The 13,115-nt window shown below is 35.3% G+C and overlaps 1 protein-coding gene across 2 annotated transcripts in view; it reads right to left on the bottom strand.

Annotated features, from left to right (window-relative positions):
• Positions 1–13,115, bottom strand: part of Moe (moesin) — a 31,024-nt gene that overhangs the window by 5,607 nt on the left and 12,302 nt on the right. Inside the window, exons 3-9 of one of the 2 annotated variants that reach the window (XM_076435030.1) lie at positions 10,631–10,654; positions 4,239–4,361; positions 1,858–2,130; positions 1,444–1,773; positions 1,124–1,366; positions 667–842; positions 243–465 (exon numbers count right to left, since the gene is read on the bottom strand). In XM_076435030.1, coding sequence (XP_076291145.1) covers positions 243–465; positions 667–842; positions 1,124–1,366; positions 1,444–1,773; positions 1,858–2,130; positions 4,239–4,361; positions 10,631–10,654 — 1,392 coding nt within the window. The remainder of the gene's footprint in view (positions 1–242; positions 466–666; positions 843–1,123; positions 1,367–1,443; positions 1,774–1,857; positions 2,131–4,238; positions 4,362–10,630; positions 10,655–13,115) is intronic. The other variant, XM_076435031.1, reaches the window with a different exon arrangement.

Genomic DNA, 13,115 nt, shown 5'->3' with positions numbered 1-13,115 from the left:
CTGAAACAGGTTGTTGTTTGGTTAGAATACATGTATAATATTACTTTGGGAATTTACATATATCGACAGAAGCATTTGATTTTTTTTTGTAGCATAAATACATATCTTTAGATAGGTACACTGCTTAATTCTAATTAATATAATTACTTTAAAAAAATACTTTTCTATTAGTTCCTTAAATTTGTTTCTTTCTACAACATTGCTAATGGGAATGTCAAAAAAAAAAAATAAAAAGAAAGTACCTTAAGTTGATCATGAAGACGTTCATTCCTCTCTGCTAAGGTGCGTCGTTCTTCGACCGGATCGATTATTGATTCGTCAGTAGCAAGATCTTTAGTGACATCACCGTGAGGAATATAATCATATTCACCATCTTCTTCACCTTCTTCATTTTCTTCAACATGATGATGATGCGGCGTTGCACTATTATCCTGATATGCTCTATCTGCCTCTTCCTGTCTCAATCTGTTCGATAAAGTCATTCAGTTAAAATTCATTAAATCATTTGTTTCTCTTGTATGCTTTTTATGCAATTATTAAAAGTATATTGGTGTCTAAAATCCGGAATCTATTAATAAAGCTGTTCTGTGTCGCTGCTTATTACAGTTAAATTAATGATGCTAGGATATTTAGAGATCAGTATAAAAAGGAAATGAAGTTCCATACTTGGCTGCTTCAAATTCCTCTTGCAGTCTTCTTGCTTCTGCATCCTTCGCTTCCACTTCAGACTGAATGCGCTGTACCTCTTCTTGCTTGGCTCTTATTTCTTGCTCGAGCTTGGCACGCTCTGCAGCCTCCATTTCATGTGAAAGTTCAAGTTTCTCCATCATAGCCGTAAGTTCCTACAGACAAAAACAAGTTATAAATTATTTGTACAATTTCAACATTACTACCTAAACCGATTCATGTGCAAGTGTTTTACATCACATGTTCATTGTGTTAAACTTTATATTGTAGCACATCTAGTTTCAATTAAACTACACAGACAATTTAAATTACGCTCGACTAGTTTGGTTTTGTACAACATCCTGTACAACATGACTTGTACACCCTGAAGTAGCCAAGTTTCTCATAATTCAACAGCTTCTTGTACTTATGAAGACTAGATCCTATACACACTTACCTTCTGACGGTCTTCTAATTCTTCTTTGGCAGCTTGTAACTGTTTCAGCTGTTCTTCCAGACGTCGAATCATTTCCTGAGCCTCGTTCAATTCGGCTTGCCGCCTATCCATTTCTTCCGCCATATTTCTAAGTCTTTCTTCATATTCCTGTTGTTTCTTTTCTGCGCGTTCCCTCGCGGCTATCTCCAATTGCAACTTTTCTCTCTGCTGCTGTTTCGCAATCTTTTCCTCCTTCGCTTGAGCCTGGGCATCGCAAATAAATTCCATTATTATTACAAAAAAATGTATTACGAAAATGGTACGGACACAAATCAAAATACCTTCATTTGTTGAACGTCAATCGTATCAGGTCTGCGCCTGCGCATGTAGAGTTCGTGATTGCCCATACACAATGCTAAAATTCGTTTATTAATCTTAACTCTAGTCGCGAAAAACACGAAGTCCGGCGCCTTTTTGTCGATCGGCTTAATTATAAACTTCTTATCGTTGAAGGAGATATTTCGGATCTCGGACCACGGGAAACCAATTTTTGGTGTCAGCTTGTCATCCTTCTCGTATATGTTCAAACCCAATGCGTCAACACCTAACCAGAGGTCCGTGCCCTTTTTGTTACGAATTTCGAAATAATTCACTCCGTACATTTCCAAATCCTAGACATAGGAATATCGTACGTTATTACCAAGACAGGTATAATTTAAAGAGTTTTTGGCAGATAGGATAACATATATCATTACCTGAGCAATTTTCAAATACTCCATCATGGCGTCCTCACGTAACATACCGCGATGTTCCTGCCACCAATTAGTAATCGAACTTTCCCACTCCTCTTTGCTCATCTTGTGTTGGTCCACAACACGTTGCGGCAGTAAACGATCATTTACTAGGAAGCCAGCAATATGAGTGCCCTTTTGGAAATCTCCATGTCTTGCTTGGACTGCGTAAGAAGCTAACAGTACCGATGTTTCCGGAGGACAATATATTTCGTCCGTAAGGATAGCATTTTTTACCTAAAACAAATTCAACATTAATTTTGAATTGCCTTTCTCGTTGCATAGCCTCGCAGAAACAGCAGAAATCGCTGAAGTAATATACTGTAATAACACTTCTAACTTTTCGCATTGTAATAGCATACAAATGAATTGAATGATAACGTGCAGCTGTGAATTTAGTCTTGTTGAGCCACACGCAATTCTATTACGAATAGTAGTTGAATAATGGACCGTCAAATTCTTATATTTCTTAATCATATGTATATCTTGTGAATAAACCATAAGACACCTGTATTTGTAGTGAAAATTTGAACCAAACGCTTTATTTAACGTACGTATTCTGTTTGTATTATTCGTAAAAGTTTCAGTTCAAGAAGAAATTATTTAGAATTGCAAATTTTGTAGGAAAACAAAATGAATGAATATTATATATGAAAGTTACATTTTGTATTATCATGAAATTATTTTGATAATAAGATCGTATTATGCAATACGATACTTTCGTCACTCAAACTTATTCGGGGAAATCTAATCGTGCCTTTTTATGTCAGTCCATTAGCGGCGATTTCTTTAAGAAGTTTCTGTCAGAAGTTTTAAAAAGCTTTGTTCTCCTGATAATCCATTTAACGTTTCACAGATTAGCAGTCATTCCTTAAAATGTCACGTCTTTCCCAGGAAATTGTAAATCTTGGATCTTTTTAAATACGCGACATATCTGACATTGAAAAGTGTTATTTCATTGTACGAGGCATTGTGCTCTATATACAACATTGTATTCGACGTATCACTAAAAATAGAACAAACAACATGAGACAAACACAACATGTTTTCCAATAAAAAATCATTTTAAACACTTCTTGCACTGTCATGTCTTACTATGTAATAGATTTGCAATTGTCAATCGACCATTTTATGCTTCCGGATTTTTTTAAAAATCGATTTTCCAACCAAAAATTCTGAAATAATTCACTGTTATGTGTGCTATTTGGAAGAATGTTCACGAATTTTTTCGTAATTTTTTGTTGAGCAGAACAGAAGACATATAATACATTACATCGTGGAATAACTACCCTTGTGGTAGGGGTACAGACTTGAAACAATTTTTAAACAGCTATACTCCAAATATGAGTTATCTATAGTCTACTTCTGCGTTGTGCGTACGTTTCGAAACAACATACAGTAACTCCTCTATAAACGCAAAAGCCTCGGGGGTATTCGTTTGCATTTATCGTAGACGGAAACTATTTTTTTGAGCTTTGAATGCCGAGCCGCACGTAGAGAAGGACAGCGACTGAGACTCTCCGCGTCTCTTTCTTTCTCATACGCTGTCCTTCCTTGCGCCCGAAACGTTCATCGTCAATTAAACCACTAAATACAGTTGAAATTATATCGTGTTTGGTCTTATTTTAATATTTTAATCAACATTGATGAAAGTTTCATAAAAATACAAGTAATAATAAAAAAGATTAAATATTGGTGTTGCATTGTGACGACCCACGTGTCTTTGAACTGTGCCGACGACTGCGACTCTCCGCGTCGCATTAGTAGTGGTTCACACCGATATACCCGAGCCGAGATCAGATTACTACAGTGGAGGGGATATTTTTTTGCATTTATAGAGGATTTACTGTATCTCACACGAAGGACAGAAATCGTTTCTTTTTGTATAAAAGGCATTCCCACTTTATCTTTTCCTTTTATCTAATTATTTTAGCGTTACTCAACAACGTTTCATCTGTGGTTTTCCCCATAGCATTTACGTCACTTACAAGACCACGTCAATTGCAAGATATCACGTTTGTGTTTCACATTTTTAATTGTGGTTTTAGTTTGAGTTGGAATCCAATGATTTCATTGGCCATGAATGAAATTACTAGGGGTGTGCAGGTACCGAAAATTTCGGGCCGGGCTCCCGAAAATCGGATTGAGTCAAGTTCGAGGATCCCAAAATTTCTGATCACAAGAGTATGGCGCTTTTTCACTTTTTGGGTACTCGAACATTGCAATTGGGTATTCGAATTCCGACCCGACTCGAGGCACAGGTACCCACAAACCTCTAGAAATGAAATTTACTTGTATTCTACTCTATATGGGAACAAGAAAGGCTATGAATTTTTGGTACAAACCTGAAGATAAAAAAGCCGCAGCGTAATATCTTGGATCAATTCCTCTGCGACATCTTCGGGATAGAACTTCGCACGGAATTTGAACTGCAGTGGAGTCTCCTTCTTGACTTCTTGGTTCATGACCTGGATACATTTAACCAGAATTAACATGCGACCACAGAAAAAGCATGTGTAAAAATCGATTCAAAATTAAGTAACAAAATCACTCGATCGTTTCAAAGCATGCAAAGTGGTCTCATCGATACGCACGATGGAATAATTTGCAGGTACATGCAAAATAGTTGAGTAACATTTTTTGTGACATAATTCGGCTGATGTATAACCCGACATAGTCGACGAATTTTGTTATCAGTAGACCGCGGATATTTATGCAAAATGAACACTTCTTCCTACGTCAATTACAAGAGACAGCAGGCAAGAAAGAATTAGTATTCTGTGTTGAATACTTTACAAAACGACGTTTTTCTTCTGACGTTTTTACTATTTTATATTTGACTTATCCATTGTTGTTATGAATAAATAAAATCCGCAGTCTAGTTATCAGCGAATATCGTATCACAGTGACAATGTTTATTAAATGGATTTCGAACTGAAAATAGAGTTACATATTTATAAATGTTATTTTTCAATTTAGTAGGTGTAGATACAAGGTAGATGAACAAAAATATTCTATTGCAATGGTAATATAGGGAGGAACCTCCTTTTTCAAGGAACTCAAACAATTTTTAAATTTGGTAATTGTTTATTATTCTTGTCGTAATTCAGACTAAACGCAATTTTTCAGAAATTTTCATTAGATATCACATAGTTAACTACTCCATCTGCAATAGCTTGGCAAAAAAACTGAAATCGTTTGATCCATTTATAAGAACAAAATTATTCCGATGTAAAGCGTGTGCCATCAATTATGTGATTTTATTTAATGTCGAAAAACGCTATCTTAACTTCGATTTTACATATCTTAATTTCAATTGATCGATTTGATAAAAAGCATTCGAAGATTTCATAAAACTCAGAAGTTAAATGTTATTGTAAATAAAATATTTCGCGACTCCTTATCAAAACGTTAATCTCTATTGGATAAATTCTAATTTTAGAAATAGAATGCATATTTGTATACAAGTTCGTTTGACTTCCACGAAACCTTATCAACTGATCCATACACATTGTGTACAACACAATTCGTAGTGATCTTTGACATTTTAGAAGTCGACGTCTAGTAATGAGCACCTACTCGACAAAATGCTCCGGTGAGAGTTCAAGATCAATCATAAACTTTCTCAAACTTTTACTTGAAGCGCTTACGCTTTCACACTTCACCAAATGTGAGCATCGTTTCATTCGAATATGTAAATCTACTGGTACTGGAGATCAATGTCGAAGACAAATATTTAGAACTATTTAAACTCTGTCCTGTTTTTTATATCATTAACTAAATTAAATTAAAATTAAATTATTATATTAACTATGCAAATTTCAAGATTTTATATAAAAGACTGTGGCAAAACTCGTTGGCTGCCACTCTGAAATAATTAACGAAGACTGTTCTAGGTTAGTGATGATCTCAAAATAATCAATAACAAGCTTGCGAATGCTACGTCGCTTGTATTCACCTTGCTGCTTCTAGGAAAGGTATACAGTGGGTCCAAGAAGTATTTAAACACTAAATACCCGATTCACAAAAAATTGCCTATATTTAAACTGTAATAATGGGTTGAAATATATTTTCGATCTACTGTAAAATAATTATCTTATTACACAATTTTATTTATTTATATAATTGTATGAAAATTTTAAACAGTAACCGATATAGACTTGTTTAGTCACGATTAATAAAACCACACAAGCGGAAAAGTAACAAATGGGTCAGTACAATTTTTTCTCGTCAATTATAAGGTGGTGTCACCTGTGCAAGCGATGAAGTAATAGAAGTAAATGACATATATTAACCAAAGTTCTGCAACGTGCAGATTTGAATCTACTTGATGGACTTCGGCCTGCAAGGAATACTTTAGATTTCACTTTGACAATTAAAAAAAGAACCGAATTTTTTCATTTCGATTAAAATGAATCTATGCAGCAAGTTTTCTGATGAGGTCAGGAAAAAAAAAATAGGAGCCCTACACGATCTATGTCGGAGCACGGACCCGAGGATCCGGCTTAGATCAAGACTTTACTGTAATTATTTCTGCACGAGAATATTCCGGCATATCCCCCGATAATTAATAAACTAGCAAGTCGGAATTCAAAATTTGTATTGTTCTTGTTACAGGAAAATCTGAGTCGATCGGGAGTCTCGATCGACCGATTGGTCTGTGACAAAATTTTCGCATTGGAATGCTTTAATGAGAACTGCGAGCGAATTCTGTCCGACACTGATCTCCAGTAATTCTATACCTCCACTCGTGACACGTGTTCAAGTGAACGGAGGAACACATCTCCAGCACGGAAGTGTCAATCTGAACTCTGGACATGGTCGCCTTGACCGCGACTGACATCTCGGTTCAACGCCGGTAACATGGTTTTTCATAACGTTATTGATACCTGTGCACCGTTGCATAATTCCACGGACACGCCAGGCTAACGATTAAAAAAGAACTTAAAGTGAGGGATGTGAGGAGAGGGGGGCAGGCGGAGTACGGATACTGCAGATGCAGCAAGCGTGCGAATTTTATAAGGCACGTTGATGGACAGCATTACTCTTAACTTGTTAAGTCTGACACGTGTCACGTCAATAGTAGGTGAATATTGAAATCTGTTGAAGTTCTTGCTTGCTGGACACACTACAGCAAAAGTGCATTGTAGTCGATACGGCGAATTAACGACAGGCATGGTGATTCAGCTAAATGTGCTAATTACTTGTATTTGGCAAGTGAAAAAATGTTTGAGATACAATGTACATAATATGTAATTAGACTGCGGATCTTTATGTGAAATAAAAAATGTTCGCATTGATTGCAGAACACAGGAGCCAAATAAAAATTCTATTTTTCTGTTAATTATCCTATTAAGCTGGAACTAAAACATTGAAGTCCTTAAATATTTTCAACATGTCCACTGCTTTAAATTGTACGTGCCCATTTTTATCATAAATGCATAAAACCCGCTAGTAATAATTTTTTGCATTGGCAATCGGCTAGATGAAGTATAAAGCAGTAGAAGATTGGAAAAATTTAAGAATATTGTTTTTAACGCAACAAAGTTATTAAGGGATGAAATCTATTTTTATTTTACTCCTGCTAGCCACAATCAATGCGAAATATTTTTATTTTGTATAAAAATCCGCAGCCCATTAATCACCCTGTATGTCTCTTTACTTTTGGGAAGAAGTATAGTGATTAACTTTTTGTGCAATCTCCATTACGTGTGCGATGGTAACTCTTAACATTAGAACTGCCGAACAGAGAGATCTTTATATTGTAATATTATGTATATCTAAATCATTTTAATTAATAATTCTCCGCGTAAGACAAGTACTTTGAAGGTCATTTCAACTGGTTCGGTGGTTCCAGTGTTAAATATATTTCGCTATTTAATCGTAGAAAGACCAAAGGAAATACATACTAAACAATTTAGAGACAGAGAAAATTATTTATCGTTGTTTTTTAACATTGTGGGTAAAGAATCATTTCTATTACGTTAAAAATGTGTAGAGAGGCGTCGGAAACGAATAGTTATTTACGCGGACAAGCTTATTTGTTAGTCTTTCTAGGATTGTCCAAGGCTAGAATATGGTGTGATAGAAAAAAGAAGGCAGAAAAACAATGTTGATGTATACACCATTTAGTAAAACACACTAGTCATATGCATGGTATAGCTTGTTTTTTGCAAATGTTTGACAGTACCGTAATTTTCTTTATGTTCTTACGGTCTCTTTTTCGAAAAAAAGATATCTACACTTATAACAATTGCATCCATCCCACTCTTATTAATTAGGAAGGATTTAACAAGAAAATGACAATTTTGTAACTTTATGGGATTGCAGAGCAGCTTGAATTCGAGGAAAAATCAATTTTATTTCCGAAAATCTTCAAGTTTATCGGGTGTAACCTTGTAGCCGTAGATACAAAGATAAAATTGATTAAATTCTTGTTTACCAAGCAATCACCAGAAAATTCCTCTAAGATGCATAATGAACAAATAAATTAACGACTTTGACTGTCTTCGTAGAAAACATTATAATACAAAAGATCGAAATAAATGCTTCAATTAAAAGATTCGAAAGTTTTTATAGTATCTATTGAAGTATAAAAGAGACGTCAATGTTTCGCATTGACGCAATCATACGATTTTATAACCGCAATGCATCATTTCTTTTTAAACTCTCTAAAATCCCACAAGTCTCCGTTATAACGAAAGTGCTTCTATAAAGTTGTTTTTTTGTTGTACTCAAAATGGGCGCATGATGAAAAGCAGTAATTGCAGTGTTCGATTTGGATTTTTTTGAGCGCCAAGATAACGATCCTCGATGAACAGTTTAATAAATAATACAACAATACTGTCGAATTTTGTTAGTTTTCCGCAGAATGTATCTTTAATGGCAACTGAGAAATCTGTAAAATAGATTTTCAACGATGTGTGCGTGAAATTCTTCATAGATTCGTTCCATGACGATGTGACGCATTAATCAGTTAGTGCTAGATACTACAAAATTCATATTTCTGTTTATTATTTAATTAACAAGCAATTCGGTTCACACGTCAAATAAATAACAGATTCACTGTTACTTGTTAACGGTATTAGAGAACAATTACGTGGGCACAGTAATTCGTTTCAAGGCAGAGCTTTCGGTCTTAGTTCGAGGATTTAAATCCAGACGCTGCGCTGGGGTAACCATAAGGGTGTGCGGGTACCCGAGCCTCGGATTATAGTATGTATACCCCACGAGAGAGTAACCGTTTTCGTTCGTCTTTGCGCATCTTCGCCCTAATTGGTTCAAGAAAGTGGGGAGTGGGTATTGGAGTGAGAGATGATGGGCTCGCTGCGCCCCCACCATCTACTAAGCTGCGCGAAACGCGGTTACTCTCTCGTGGAATATACTTTAGGTCGGGTCGGATCGAGATCCTGAAAGTTTATAAAATTCGGATAGTCGCGACTTCGGGTACTCGACATTATGGTCGGTTCGGGCCTGGTAAGTTTGCAATGATCGGGTTCCCGGAAAGTGAAAATGTAAAATTAGATTAGAAGCTCATAAAAAAGCTTCATGTGATTACGCATTTTTGTGATCCCCACAATTCACTTCACCCGATTGCAGTTTTCTTGCACCTGATTGCGGCTCGACTCTTACACAATTTCGAGTACCCAAACTTCATAAACTCTCGGGATCCGACCCGATCCAAACCCGAAATTTCGGGAACCCGCACACCCCTAGCAATTATATTTTTCGATTCACGTCTACGGGTTAGAAAATTTGTAAATACGGTCTTACGTGCCAGAATTTTCGTAGGCCGCACGGAAGCACCTGCAATTATTTGCCAATTCCATCACAATACTGATTTCACTTTGGGTGTACGATCATACTAGTCGAAAATGAGACTGATCGGGGACAGTTCGAACGATCGAAAACGAAATATGCTCTGAAATTGATTTAAACTCCCAAATCAATTCATTATCGACGACGTATCTGCATCGTTTTTTCTTTAAATAATTATAATTCGAAAATTTTAATTCGGATGAGACTACTAAAGTAGGACTTGAGAAACAATTCGACGAAAAGTGTATCGAGTTTCATTTGTTCTTCGAAAGGCAACGATAATCGAGTTCCAATTATGAAATGGTATCGCAGTGTGTTCCCAACCGAGTTGACTTCATGGTCTTGAAAACATGTCATTCTATCGTGGATATATAAATCGCACAGCACAATCATGCTCCAAGGACATCGATGAATCGTGCCGGTTGCGAATTGAGAACATGAAAATCGAACAAAAATGTGCATACTGATTTCTTATCGCTATTGTAATGCGCGAGAAATAACCGTGAACTAAGAACAAAGGTTGGAAGCATCACAAATAGATAAGAAATTGGGAAACGGGACACTGTTCATCATCCTGCGAACTATTATCAGTTGTTCAACATTTTTGCTTGCAAAACATTGCGTGAAGTTTGAAGGCTCTGTGGATCCGTAAATCGTCAGAGATAGCCTAACGTGCCGAAGTCTCGATCAAAGTGGAAATATCAGTGACTTCGTTGGGATTGTTCGTTTTTATCCAAAGGTATTCATTACAGGTTAACAAGATTGTTGTACGTTGCTTCACGTGCCGAGCTCTTTCGTAAACATTATTCAAAACAGAGAACCGCGTTATCGTTAAACGTGCTTAAACAACGTGAAGTGCGAGGAATGTAAGTACGTGTGCAAATGGCTCATTAAGCTGATCAGACACGTGGCTACTTACCCTAGAGAAGAACGGATGTCCACTCTTCCAGTTGTTAGTATTATGGTTGGCATGCGTCCAAAGAATGAAAATACGTTAGTGTTAAAGCATATGAATAAGCCGTTTAAATGCCATTCATTCTGGGTGAAAAAAATGTACCTCAATCACATGGTCAAACGGTGATTTAGTTCTCACGGCTATGCAAAATGTCTTGGTTAAAGAAAATTGTCAGCACTGCAAATATTAAACATTTCGCAGGTCACCATTGTCTTTAAACTGAAACTGCATGAATTAAAGAATAGAGATCGCTGAACATTAAAGTATTAACGGCACCATATACTGTATTTACTAAAGCCTTGATCTAAGAAAAATTCTCTTACAAGGGATGGACCACAAGTGTCCGACTTCGATTTTGATAATTTTTTGTGAGACGATGGTATATGGATTCCTAATGATGTCTGCAAAATATTAGGTTTAGTTACTCAATAATTCTAAAGATATAAACAATTAAACTTTCATACCTTTCGAAGTTCCATTAGCCGTGTAAGCAGGTTGCGTGAAAATTAAGTTGTTTATATCTTTCAAACTATTGAGTAATTACACTTAATATTTTGCAGACATCATTAGGTATCCATATACCATCGTCTCACAAAAGATTATCAAAATCGAAGTCGGACACTTCCCTTGTTAAATCCTGTGGTTCTACTAGTTCTTGGTGACCCCTTTATTAATTAAAAATTAATCAATTTTATAAGTCTTTGTATTAATGTATAATTTTGTACTATTTACTTATTAATTCTTCTCATTTTATCCTTGATTTATTATACAATCTTGATGTATTATACAAATCAAATGATCAAAAATATTTGAATGTAAACCAGATGTAAAGTTCAAGATACTTTTTCTGCTGAACAATGTCATAGCAAAATTACGCTCGACATTTTCTCCAGACAAAAGATTGTTACATACACATGGTACACACTGTTTTGTCGCAGAGGCTTAATAACCCAAATTGAGCATATCCTTCTCGTGAAGTATCATCAAGAGAAGGAGGATGATCTAGACTTATTCGTGATTCAATTTTAAAAATTGTTACTGTGTGTTAATGTGGACGAGATTAACGAAATAAGACTTAATCGTGATTTAATTTAAAAAATTGAACAAACATTAGAACTTCTTTGCCGTACGTTCACGATACATCAAATGTTTAGTGCCTTACTTATTGATAATATCTCTAGTACTATGTATAAGACACCATAACTTGTTCAGCGATATCGATTTATCAAGCCGCGTAGTTCCCTTGTGTGTAACAACTTATCGTAGAGCAATTTCTCGAGCATCTTCTTTGATAAAGACGTTTATTTATAATATGTCACAAACTAATCACTTGTTGCCACTATTTATCGTACCATTTTTTTAACCCAGAATGACCGTGATAGTTTCATATATGCAAAGAAAGATACACGTATCCCTTTAAACATAAATGATGCGACTGTAAAATCCGCATGCAATAGCGCACCTGTGAAAAAAGGTTATCGTTCTCATCTTTCCCTGGGAACATTGTTATCTAGTTGCAATCGGGAAAGAGGTGAAGACTTATTTTTGTTACGTGAATCACCCTGTACGTTAGCGACATTTTATTTGATATCAATTGACATGGAAACCAATCTACAATGTGTTGTTTACCGCGAAACAAAAATTTCGAAATGTTATATGACTGTGATAAAGGAAACACTAATTCTGAATAGGAAACTGCTTCGTTAAAATGATATTGCAAACCAAAATTATTCAGATTATTATAGTACAGTAAGGAGCATAAATGAGAGAGATTCCACACACTTTAAATCAGAATAACTTTTATATGAATGGACCAAACGACTTCAATTTCTCTGTAAGGCTAGAAGAATTCGTTTAGCAAATGACGTCTAATAAATAAGTTGAAAAAATGCATTTGGTCGGGGAATTGTGAAAAACAATACTGAAAATTGATTTTTACAACTTTTTTAGCTGGGCCAATAACGAAAATTTAAAAAATGTGTTTTGTCAACTGGTATAAATTATATACGCTCCGAAAATTTCATTGAAATTGGTTAATTGGTTTACGAATTATAAACGATCAATAGTGGTAAAAAGACCGAGATTTTGAAAAACTGCAATTTTTACCACTTTTGATCGTTTATAATTCGCAAACGTATATAATATATACCAGTTGACCAGACACATCTTTTAAATTTTCGTTATTGGGCCAGCTAAAAAAGTTGTAAAAATCAATTTTTACTATTGTTTTTCACAATTCCGTCCACATGCATTTTTTCGACATATTTTTTACACATCATTTACTAAACTAATTCTTCTAGCCTTACAGAGAAATTGAAGTCGTTTGGTCCATTCATAAAAAAGTTATTCTGATTTAAAGTGAGTAGAATCAGTTATGCTCCTTACTGTAACTCTAATTATTCTTAAGAATTCTTAGCAGTCGCTTTTTTATATTTATATAATTCAGTAA

Source organism: Lasioglossum baleicum, chromosome 12 (genome assembly GCF_051020765.1).
Source record: "Lasioglossum baleicum chromosome 12, iyLasBale1, whole genome shotgun sequence".
Taxonomy (NCBI): domain Eukaryota; kingdom Metazoa; phylum Arthropoda; class Insecta; order Hymenoptera; family Halictidae; genus Lasioglossum; species Lasioglossum baleicum.
The sequence above is the reverse complement of the archived record's forward strand: the minus strand, read 5'-3'. Positions and strand labels throughout refer to the sequence as shown.